We start from the raw sequence: 12,335 nt of genomic DNA on the forward strand, positions 1-12,335 counted from the left end.
CTTTCTTCCTCCTTCATCCCTTTGAAATTTCATGAGACTGTTGGGCACAATGGTCTTCAATCAGAAACCCGAGCAACTTGGAGTTTATGTCCAAGACTGACCATGAGCACAGACAGATTTCAGATCCCAGCTTTGTCAATTTGTGTGAACTCAAGTATGTAAATTAATCTCTTTGAATCCCAGTTCTATCATTTATAAAATGGAAATAATAATGTTATGAAAGTCTGTTATAGTAATATAGTGCTTGAAACAGTGTTTCAAGAGGTATCAGTTATATTTGTACATATCATCAATACTAAGCTTAAACTTAGTTGATACCACTTTAAAAATCTGATTCAAGTAGTTACTGTTTTACAGAAAAGAAGTAATGAGAAATTTAATATATGGTAATGACAGTGATAAATAAACAGACTCTGTATGACTTCAATATCTTTAGACTATAAAATTTTTGCATCTTGTTTTATACCCCTGGATATGTTCCAGTGTCTCCTAGTTTACAGTCTATGGGGAACCTGAATAAAATTTGTATCCTACTGTTACATGAAAACTGTATAAATCTTAATTACTTTGAGTTGGTTCATAGTGCTTTGCAGGTCTACTATATAATTCTCCTTCTCTGTATAGTCTATTAATTTTTGAGAGTTAGTATCAAAACTCTTAACTAAAGATCTTACTTTATCGACTTAATATACGGTGATGAGTGTGTAATGAACCTTGTGTGACATGATCTCTTTCCAGTGGACCGTGGTTACTAGTGACCATAGTGCCTTCCAATGCTAGCAGGATGACCCGTAACCGTAAGCTGCGAGTGAACGTCAAAAACAGAGTGCTCTTTTGGTTAAGCAATTAAAACAAATACAGCCAAGTTCTTTAAAGACATCACATCTTAGTTTTATCTCAGTTATCTTTTAAGGGATCTTTTGACAATCTTGATGTTTATTCTTTCAAATATTGAGACTTAGATGGGTCCCTATCTTACTTTTGAAAAAAAAAAAAAAATCTGTTAGGATAGAGGCCCCATGAGCATTTGTGCTTTATTCTAGTACAAACTGAGCTCATTATGGCTCTTATTCCCACCCAAAAGCTTTTCTCAACCTATACAGCCAAGTGGGAAAAGTAATTGGCACTTCTTGCTATGCTTTGCCTTTCCTTAGCTACCTCCTGACACATATTACAGAACCAATTTCAGAATGTATATGAAAAAGACATAGAAAAGGAGAACATGATGATCTGCAGTCACTGCTCAGGTAGTATTAAGGAATTTCCTGTCAAGTTTGTAATTCAGGGTTGAAAGAGCTGTACCACCAAGGTGGGTCACTGTGCCGACAGGAGGATGGGAGGCAATGAACCAAAGGGCCTCTTCCCTCTCCCTCCGTGTCCCTATTCCCAGGTCTCCACGCTGTCATCACCACCAGCAGCACATTCAAGTTCTGGAGTGCGGGAGGCGCCATGGCTAACAGCATAGATCCAGGAGCCTGACTCCAGGGCTGATTTTGCCGCTTGTCAGACATGTGACTGGCGGCAAGTCCTTTCACCTCTCTGTGCCCAAGTTCCCTCAGTTGTAAAACAGAGACAACAGCTGCACTATTGCAAAGATTAAATTAATTAGATCTGTAAGCACGTCAGTGCTTCTATATAGTTGGCTATTAATGTTTTAACTACTGTCCTAACAACCACCAGGGGAGGAAAAGTTACCCATCACCCCACTGGCACATGGGGTTCTGGGGTCCTCTCCATGACGTCAAGTTGCCTCACACTGCTCTTTCTGTGCTTTAATGCTTTCTGTTTTAAAAAAAATTGGGGCCAGCTAAGCTACTTCTCAAAACACGAAAATCAAGTGCAGGGTGGGAACTCTAAGAAGAAAAGCTTTCATGCATTTCTTTGTATGATGTGTGTGTCTGTCAAAGTGAAATTACATGGAATAACAATGAAAGACAGGTATAACGAACTGACACTGAATTCTTCCCTATGCTGAGAAACGAAAGGGGAAGACAGAACCACTGTGCACAAGGCAGCTGAGAAGAACTTGGAAAGGAAGGAGTCACATGAACAGGAATACAGGGCACCCAAGAGAGCATGGTGGCGACACAGCCAATTCAACGTACCACCTGCAGTGACGTGTGGAAAACGGAGGGTCACGTTTACCAGCACACATTATGTTTATGAAGAGTCCAGTCATGGCTACTATAAAGGAGTCCATCATATATCATGCCACACTCACTGGTTTCTAAATTGTGCTCAGCGAAGTCCTGGGTTTCACTGTCTGGAGATATCTAAGACAATCCCCTCTTTCTGCAATGAGAATTCTATATGTGTTTCCTGAAGAAAGAGTTTGGCTGCTTAAAATATATTGAAAATAACCAACTTAAGGACATTGCTTTGGCTGTAAGAGCTTAGCAATTACTTACAGCAGAGAGATGCTTACAGCTATGATCTAAGATATTTACTGTTTTATCTAATCAATAATTTCCCCCTCTGAACCCACATAATCATAATCAGAAATAGGCAGGATGGCAACTGGTAAAAAGCATGCACTCTGCAGGCAGAGTGCCTGGTTTGAACCTGACACTCTAACCACTTCCTAGCTTAACTACTCTGGAAGAACTACTGCACCTGCTAATGGAGTGGTGACAGGCGCTATGGCAAGAAGCTGCTGTGAAGATGAAGTGGGTTCATGTCTACAAAGGTACTGACAGAGTCAGGGATATGCAAATTAACTGCTGTCTAAGTAATGCTCAAAATTCTCCAAGCCAGGCTTCAGCAATACATGAACCGTGAACTTCCAGATGTTCAAGCTGGTTTTAGAAAAGGCAGAGGAACCAGAGATCAAATTGCCAACATCTGCTGGATCATTGAAAAAGCAAGAGAGTTCCAGAAAAACATCTATTTCTGCTTTATTGACTATGCCAAAGCCTTTGACTGTGTGGATCACAATAAACTGTGGAAAATTCTTCAAGAGATGGGAATACCAAACCACCTGATTTGCCCCTTGTGAAATCTATATGCAGGTCAGGAAGCAACAGTTAGAAGTGGACACGGAACAACAGACTGGTTCCAAATAGGAAAAGGAGTACGTCAAGGCTGTATGTTGTTGTCACCCTGCTTATTTAACTTATATGCAGAGTACCTCATGAGAAACGCTGGACTGGAAGAAGCATAAGCTGGAATCAAGATTGCTGGGAGAAATATCAATAACATCAGATATGCAGATGACACCACCCTTATGGCAGAAAGTGAAGAGGAACTCAAAAGCCTCTTGATGAAAGTGAAAGTGGAGAGTGAAAAAGTTGGCTTAAAGCTTCATTCAGAAAATGAAGATCATGGCATCTGGTCCCATCACTTCATGGGAAAAAGATGGGGGAACAGTGGAAACAGCGTCAGACTTTACATTTTGGGGCTCCAAAATCACTGCAGATAGTGATTGCAGCCATGAAATTAAAAGATGCTTACTCCTTGGAAGGAAAGTTATGACAAACCTAGACAGCTTATTAAAAAGCAGAGACATTACTTTCCCAACAAAAGTCTGTCTAGTCAAGGCTATGGTTTTTCCAGTGGTCATGTATGGATGTGAGAGTTGGACTGTGAAGAAGGCTGAGTGCCGAAGAACTGATGCTTTTGAACTGTGGTGTTGGAGAAGACTCTGGAGAGTCCCTTGGACTGCAAGGAGATCCAACCAGTCCATCCTAAAGGAGATCAGTCCTGGGTGTTCTTTGGAAGGACTGATGCTGAAGCTGAAGCTCCAATACTTTGGCCACCTCATGCGACGAGTTAACTCACTGGAAAAGACCCTGATGCTGGGAGGGATCGGGGGCAGGAGGAGAAGGGGACGACAGAGGATGAGATGGCTGGATGGCATCACCGACTCGATGGACATGAGTTTGAGTGAACTCCGGGAGTTGGTGATGGACAGGGAGGCCTGGTGTGCTGCGATTCATGGGGTTGCAAAGAGTTAGACACGACTGAGCGACTGAACTGAACTGAAGTATAACATTATCTACTAACACTATCATCAAAATTGCACATCTGATCCCATCAGCGAGGTCTTCACAATTTGTATCTTAGTTTTTACTCTCTAGGTTATTTTGCTCTCATTCTCAAAGAAAATTCATGTTGAACAAAGACAAGTATTTTCTCATTTTAGGATTTTACCTTCCAAGTTTCTGTCCTTCTCCACTAAAAGCCTTGAACCTCAACCTAGGCTTTACGTATTCTTGATCCTGATGGTCCTCCATGTCCAAATTCAAGTGTCCTCCATGAACCAGTCGCTGAAGCTCCAGGGGAATCTCTCTTAAAAAAAGAAAACCCACTATGAGATAAGACCGCACATCTGTCAGAATGGTGTTCATCAAATAGAGCACAAATAACAAATGTTGGCAAGGACGTAGAGAAAAGAGAACCTGTATCCTGTTGGTGGAGGTGCTTCTGACAGTTAGAGCCCTGAACTGTGGGATGGCATTTATAGCTCAGTCAGCATTAGAAAATCCCCCTGAGGACCTAACAGGTAGTGCGGTATTTTTTTCTGAACACCCTGGCGGAAGGCTGGAAGTTTGACGGGGATGGTTTTGATTATCGTCTGATTCATGTGTGCCACCCTCCTGCAGGCAACTGTTGTTTTTTTTTGTATTGTATTAATATGCTTTGAACTTTTCAGAAACTCACCTGCCACATAAACCAAAGATTGTACTTTGTTTTGTCTGGAACTTAATCAAGTCTCTGACTGCAATACCACGTATAGTAACGAAGCTGCTAACTTCACACACCTCACTACCCCATTATTCTGATTTCTGTTTGTCATATCTACATGATAAGTGCTAGACTGCACACAGGTGTGCAGTCTGTGTGTATGTGTGCTCAGTTCCCCAGTTGTGTCCAACTCTTTGAAACCCCATAGACTGTAGCTCACCTGGCTCCTCTGTCCAAGGGATTTTGCAGGCAAGAATACTAGAGTTAGTTGCCATTTCCTCCTCCAGGGGATCTTCCCAACCCAGGGATCTAACCCGAGTCTCCTGCATTGGCAGGTGGATTCTTCACCACTGAGCTACCCAGGAACCAAGCTATCTACTTTGTTATATTTTGGTTATGTTATATATTGAAATATGTGTAATTGCATAATAAATTACCTTCCTTTACTTCTTCACCATATTTAAGATAAATGTTACATGAAACTTTTAGACATAATAGGCATAGACTGATTATATTATCTGTAAACACTTCCTTGAGGATAGTAAAGATGGTGTTACAAAATATGTCATAAAGCAGGGGGCAATGATTATACAGCTGACAACCACTATCTGACCATCAATCATTTTTTTCAAGGTGCCATTTCTAAAATGGTTCTTGATCATAATTTGAACTTGAGGATACAGTGTGGCTCAAATGAAAACATTCCCTTGGTATTCCAAGACTGAACGTTAGCCTACAAAGTTCATGGAGTATTTTCATTTAGTAATAAATTAGTTTGGATCTTTACGGAGAGCACACTCATCATCAACATGGTCTTTCCTTCTCCCATCCTGAAGTAAATGTTATTTCAATCGTCCTGTTGATCTTCACCAGGCAGAAGCCCACTCCCCCTGGCCCCCGCAGCTCCCAGTCTGCTCAGTGACTCTGCAAGCTCCCAAGCCCATGGCCCTGACCTCAGCTCTTGACCTTGCATTTACCACCAGCACACACTGCCTGCCGGGACAGCCTCCCACCTTTCTCATGACTTCCTTCCCAATTACAGCATGTCTTACGAAACCTTCTTCAGTATTCTGACATTATCTGGGAGAATTCAACTTCAAAATCCAAGCAAATTAATGTCCTAAAATGCCTTTCCTTCAGAGTTCCACCTCCACTCCCCTCCTACCACTCTGCTAGGAAAAATTTCACTGCCTGGAAAAGCCCCACTTTCAACTCCTGGATGGAGAGTAGCCTCCTGTTCTGGGCCCTTCACTGCTACTCACATTTCCCAGCTCATAACCAGCCTGATGTCTTTCTTTCACTGTATTCCTACTTAGGGATGATCACTTATCAGCTAGTGAAAATAAATAGCTCTTGTAATTGTAGCAAAATCACTCAAGTCCTTGTCCTTCAGCCACAAGGGCTGGTGAGTTACAACGTTCTTTAGATGGGTCAGGGCACTGTAAATCTGGTTTCAAAAATTTTAACTTCGAACTAACCTTCTGAATTCTTCTGCCAGCAGTAATGCCATTTAAAAAGATTTCTAATATAAGCGGCTTTCAGGCATACATGCAGTGAGTCACCCTGTCAACAGTAAGCAGGACAGTGGCTTAGCAGATGGGCAGACACCTACTGATCAATTCATAAATTTATGACACTACGATGCTGCTTCTCAGAACTGGGACCATAGCTTCATGAGATTTTAAAGGAAACCAATATCTACTGCTCCCCCCACCAAGTTAAGAACCAGTGACTTATAGATAGCAATGTGTCCTTTATATACTTAAAATACCCTTCCCCCCAGAAGCTGTTTACAGAATATATTCCAGTATTTCACTCTTAAAAACCAGTGGAGCACTTCTGACTGGTGGTCTGTTTAAAAAAACAAACAAAAAACCTCCACCCTCAGTAATAGACAAAATCTAAGTAACATATCTTACCCTCTCTTAACAGACTCCAGAAACTGGGCATTTGTTGGGTCACTGTAAGGTCTCAACTCTCCATCATCCAAGCTGAAACCGTTGCTCCACAGTTTAAGCAAAATTTGAACCTTTCGCGCATAGAAAAAAGAAATACAAGAATGCGTCTGCATTAAACAATTTTAATTTTCAAACACGTTATTTACCACTTACTTACAGTATGAAGTACACACTTCCCTGGTGGTCCAGGGGTTAAGAATCTGCCTGCCAATGCCAAGGAAATGGGTTTGATCCCTGGTTGGGGAGCTAAGATCCCATGTGCTGTGGGGCAATTAAGTCCATGTGCCACAACTACCGAGTCCAAGCTCTAAAGCCCGTACTCCACAACAAGAGAACCCACCACAAGGAGAAGCCTGCACACCGCAACTAGAGAGTAGCCCCCATTCGCTTCAACTATAGAAAGGCCGTGCAGCAATGAAGACCCAGTGCAGCCAAAAATAAATTAAAAAGAAAAAAAAAAAAACCCAACAAAAATTTAAAAAAATATACAAAGCTTTTTGTACCATCCTTTACTTTATTCAGGTCAAATAAGGACATAAATGGAACCATGTGTGCTTCCTTAGATTTGTATTTGGCTTAACAAACTGACAATGGCTAAAATATCAAAGGTGCCACTGTGGGAGCCTGGCCTTGAAGTACAATTATTTCTAGTTCACTGAGAAGATCCAAGTCATGAGAGAAGCCACTGCCACCCCACAGCCACTCTTCCCCTTCATCTACACTCATATTCTTCTCTGCTTCATGCCAGAGAGCACGATGAAATCTTCAGCGACCCTCCAAAGTAAAACTATTCATCACATTGAAAACGAGACGGTTAACTTCAAAATTTCAAAAAGAAAAAACAAAGACTGACTTTAGGCATCTCTACGTTTGTGCGTACGTGTTGTGTCCAACTCTTTCTGACCATGTGGACTGTAGCCTGCCAGGTTCCCCTGTCCATGGGATTCTCCAGGCAACAACACTGGAGTGGACTGCCATTTCCTTCTCCAGGGGATCTTCCTAATCTAGGGATCGAACCCACGTCTCTTGTGCCTCCTGTATTGGCAGGTGATTGTTTATGACTTGGGTCACCTGGGAAGCCCTATGTTTCCATGTATATAACTCAGCTAATTCTACACCATGATGGTATGCCATTTATAATAATTATTATAACATTTATGTAACTCATTTTGACAGTGAATGATACATTCTTTCACAAACGGTTATATATCTTTAAGTGCAAGGCACAGCTGAGATACAAAAAAGGCACAGCTGAGAAACACAACATTTGAATCTGAAAACTTACACGTTAGTTTTTTTAATCAATACTTCAAAAAATAACAGAAGAGAATTTCAGTTTTTAATTTTATAAAAACCGTAGTAACTAGGGGCAAAAATCAACAATTTCTCATTTTCATTACTGTACCTACATCTTGCAACTGATTTTCTCCATAGATGTATTCAGACTGCTTACAAAAGGAATTACCCAATCTGTATCCTCCACCTGTAAAAGACTAAAAAAAAACAGCAAGTGGGTTAAAAATTCAGTCTTATTAAAGCAAAATGTATGATAATGTATGATATATATTTTAAAACTAGATCAATTAGCCACACTGGTATATACTTTCCAGGAAATTTTTACATTAAAATAAAGGTCTTATGTTACAGAAATGTATACTCTAGTATATCATTTTCTTCCCATAAAAACATGAGTGACTCAGAAACTGAAATAACTTACGCCAATCTTAAATTATGAAATACATTCATACACTGAAATAATATTTTTAATTAGGAACAGACTTTTAAAACTCACCATTAATATTTTATAACAAGTCTTATAATAAAATTATAATTCTTGAATCATATTTGACAAAGCATTAAGAGCTTCATAGAGAAAGGAAGAATTTAATAAATTGAGTATAAATAACCCTGAAGAAAAGCTCCATACTTATTTTATAAGCAGCTTTGATTCAACTGTAATGCATCAACTGAACTGCACTTTTTATTTTGTTTCACTAATCACAAGCTCTTCTATTTTTCAGGTGAGGCAGCTTATGAAGTAAAAACACCATTCCTTTTAATTATTATTCATATCATATATGGGTTTTTAATCATCACACTCATAGAAATGTTAAGAAACTGCTTTAATTTTGATTAATAGAAAGTTATAGACTTTGAAAAATAACGGAAATATCTGAAAAAGAAATACACAGAGAAATAGTGTTTGCAAATAATATAAAAATCTATAGCAGATCAAGTACACTGATAGCATATAAAACTTCAGCCCTTACCTTAGATTTGTCATCACCCGAGGCTCTTGTGGCTTCATTCAGAGGGACGGCTCCATGCTGTCTCGCCTCTCTGAAAAGTTCATTCACAATTTTCCCAGTTGAAGGTTGAACTATATGTAATCCACTGCATTCATGCTCACTTGAATAGAACCTTTAAACATTGTAAAGTTCATGAATAAAAACAGATTGTAAGCATAAACTACTTTAAAGCAAAAGACTACATAGTCTTAGGAAATGACTTTTATTTAAAAAGAGCCATTTCTATGGCTTTTGTGAAAGTACTTAATTTTAAAATCGGGATCAAGAAATTAAGAAGTAAAGAGTTCATTTATCTACTTTCTCATGGAGTCTGAGGAAACGCTGGTAGCAGGCTCAGCATGCCACCTGAGAACTAGCTTGCTTCTTCCTCCCTCCCGCTCTGTGACTGCTGATCTATCGGTGTGATCCTGGGAAAACACTGCTGACAGCCAGAAGCTAAGTCGCCTCCCCAGAGGAATCCACATTTCATAGGACTTGGTTAGTGAAAAGCCCTCCAGATTGAGACGATATGAACATCTAAATCCACAGGCCTACACATAGAGTTTATTCCTCAGAGAGCTCTGACTGAAAAATTAACCTCCCCCCATGTTAAAGGTTGTAATCTCCCTGTGTTAAAGGGCTTCCTTGGTGGCTCAGAAGATAAAGAATCTGCTTGCAATGCAGGAAGCCTGGGTTAAATCCCTGAAGAAGGGAATGGCAACCCACTCCAGTATTCTTGCCTGGAGAACCCCATGGACAGAAAAGCCTGGTGAGCTACAGTCCATGGGGTCACAAAGAGTCAGACATGACTGAATGACTAACACTTTCACACTTTTTCACTATGTTAAAGGTAAATAATTCAGACCACAATTTTCTCAATGTGTTAACTATGCATTGAATCATTTCTCCTCTCTTTTCTATTTCCTCATAAAAGCTTCCTTCACATAAATTAGTACACTATTTTATCTTTCAAGATTTTTTCCAGTCAAGAATGTCAGAAAATATAACCAATGAAATATAAACATGGAGACTTTCAGAATAAGACGAAAACCAAAGCTCATTTCCTGAACTACACATACCCTCCAGTCCAGTTTCCAATCTACAATGAACTGACTCAGAAAATGAAACAGACGGGGAAAATTCTATCAGCACTGAAGATCAGGGATAGAGTCACCTTTAAGGCTTTCTCCAAATGAGTACGTGGAGAACGAAACAGGAAAGGGAAGGGAAGCTCTGCTCTCAACTCACTGTCCATGGAGGAAAGATCCAAGAGGAGAACAGTGGACACCAGCAGAACCCCACTAACAAGGCTGGTTCACAGCTGGGGGCGGCTGGGTGGACTCCAAGCTCCTAGTGCCCTGGGGAGGCACCTGAGGTCCAAGTTTAGCCAGAAGAGGAGCCAACCGAAGCCCTCCTGCCAAGCTGATCCTCGGAGGGCCCCATGCAACAAACCAAGGCCAGGCACTGCCATGGCTGGGTTTAAGACTAGGGTCAGTGCAAGAAGCCAGTAGTCATGTAGGGATGTGAGAGCTGTAAAGAACGCTGAGTGCCAAAGAATTGATACTTTCAAACTATGGTGCTGGAGAAGACTCTTGAGAGTTCCCTGGACAGCATGGAAATCAAACCAGTCAACCCTAAAGGAAACCAACCCTGAATACTCATTGGAAAGACTGATGCTGAAGCTCAAATACTATGGCCACCTGATGTGAACAGCTGACACATTGGAAAATGCTGGGAAAGACTGAAGGCAGGAGAAGTGGGTGACAAAGGATGAGACGGTTGGATGGCATCACTGACTCAATGGACATGAGTTTGAACAATCTCCGGTAGATGGTGAAGGTCAGGGGGGCCTGGCGTGCTGCAGCTGATGGGGTTGCAAAGAGTCGGACACGGCAACTGAACAACAGGGCAAGAAAGAGCCTGATAGCTGATGCCTTAAATGGCAGTATGAGAAGGGAAGGGGAAGGGAGGGAAGGGGGAAGGAGGGAAGGGGAGGGAGTGGGGAGCTTCTGCTGCATGCTCTCCCTTATCTCTTGAGCTTAGGCTCCCTCCTGGGTCCCTAACCTCAAGAGCTGAGTTACAAGGCTCCTTCTTCTCAGTCTCGGTGAGGAAGACCTTACAGGAAAAACCGGGCACAGGAAAAGATTTATTAACTTCTTTACGGTCTCTGAATTTTTATCACCAGTATAAGAAATCTCTGCCTGCCTCGAGGTCTATTTTCTTCCAGAAATTTTATTGTTTCCCTTTTATATTTAGATCCACAATCCACCTTTCACCTCTTTCATAAGTATTCCTATATACTTACTTCTCTCTTGCTCTATTTCAACTCATCTGATCATCATTTGTCCCTGTCCAGAGATAACAACTTCCTCTGTAGAGATGACTCTCAAATATAGGTTTTAGAGCCTCTTACTTATGGTCCAGTGCTGAACTGAAAAGCACCTACTTGAATCCAGTTCATCTCTTCCCATGAATGATCACATTTTCCTCAGGTACTAGATTAAGAACTTTTCAGAGTTCTCTCCCATTCTCTTACTCTCTTTTCCATGTCACCACATTTCTATTCCACATCATCATGTTTCTACAATAAATTCTTTTAAAAGTATCCACACCAATGTCACCCTTTCTCCTCCATTCCACTGACACCACGCTAATCCTAATCCTAAATTTTACCAGCATACTCTTTGGATAACTACAGTTGTTCTTTTCTTGATGTCTTCTTATTTTGTTTTCCTCATTACTCTTTATTTTATATGGTACTGCCAGTCCTCTTTTTCTAAAGGTATTATAATAATAACTAACATTTATCAAGTGCTCATTTAATCCTCATAAAAATGGCATTAACTCCACTGTACAAATAAGAAATACTGAAGTTTAGGGAATTAAAAGACTTGTCCACTGCCAAAATCTTATTAGAACAGAGAGGAGAAAAACAACTGAGGTGTGTCTATAACTAGAAACAAAGTTTTTATCACTATAATTTTTATTGTAAAATTTACAGTAAAACCATACACTGGCTTTCCCCTTTCCACATAAGCACGGCTTTCCTTGGCCTTCCAGGCTGGCTGTGCTGTGGCTGCATCCAGGACTGGACATGTAATTTGTAGGCCCAGCACCAAAATGAAAGTGGGAGTCTCCTTGTTCAAAATGTGTTAAGAATTTCAAGACAGTAAGAGCAAAGTTTTCCAGCAAATGAAAACCGGAAAAGGTCAGTTTTCATTCCAATCCCAAAGAAAGGCAATGCCAAAGAATGTTCAAATTACCACACAATTGCACTCATCTCACATGCTAACAAAGCAATGCTCAAAATTCTCCAAGCGAGGCTTCAACAGTATGTGAACCAAGAACTTCCAGATCTTCAAGCTGGATTTAGAAAAGGCAGAGGAACCAGAGATCAAACAGCCAA

The 12,335-nt window shown here is 40.6% G+C and overlaps 1 protein-coding gene across 2 annotated transcripts in view; it reads right to left on the reverse strand.

Annotated features, from left to right (window-relative positions):
- UBXN2B (UBX domain protein 2B) overlaps nt 1–12,335 on the reverse strand; it is a 36,830-nt gene that overhangs the window by 5,711 nt on the left and 18,784 nt on the right. Inside the window, exons 3-7 of one of the 2 annotated variants that reach the window (XR_015140837.1) lie at nt 8,912–9,062; nt 8,051–8,134; nt 6,603–6,712; nt 6,162–6,246; nt 4,152–4,287 (exon numbers count right to left, since the gene is read on the reverse strand). Coding sequence is in view for 1 of the 2 variants with exons in the window: in XM_086336905.1 (XP_086193031.1) it covers nt 4,150–4,287; nt 6,603–6,712; nt 8,051–8,134; nt 8,912–9,062 (483 nt within the window). In the remaining variant the exon portion in view is untranslated. Of the gene's footprint in view, nt 1–4,149; nt 4,288–6,161; nt 6,247–6,602; nt 6,713–8,050; nt 8,135–8,911; nt 9,063–12,335 lie in introns of those variants that run through there. The other variant, XM_086336905.1, reaches the window with a different exon arrangement.

Source organism: Bos grunniens, chromosome 14, assembly GCF_055505025.1.
Source record: "Bos grunniens cultivar Pamir isolate PY7600 chromosome 14, Bosgru_T2T1.0, whole genome shotgun sequence".
Classification (NCBI taxonomy): domain Eukaryota; kingdom Metazoa; phylum Chordata; class Mammalia; order Artiodactyla; family Bovidae; genus Bos; species Bos grunniens.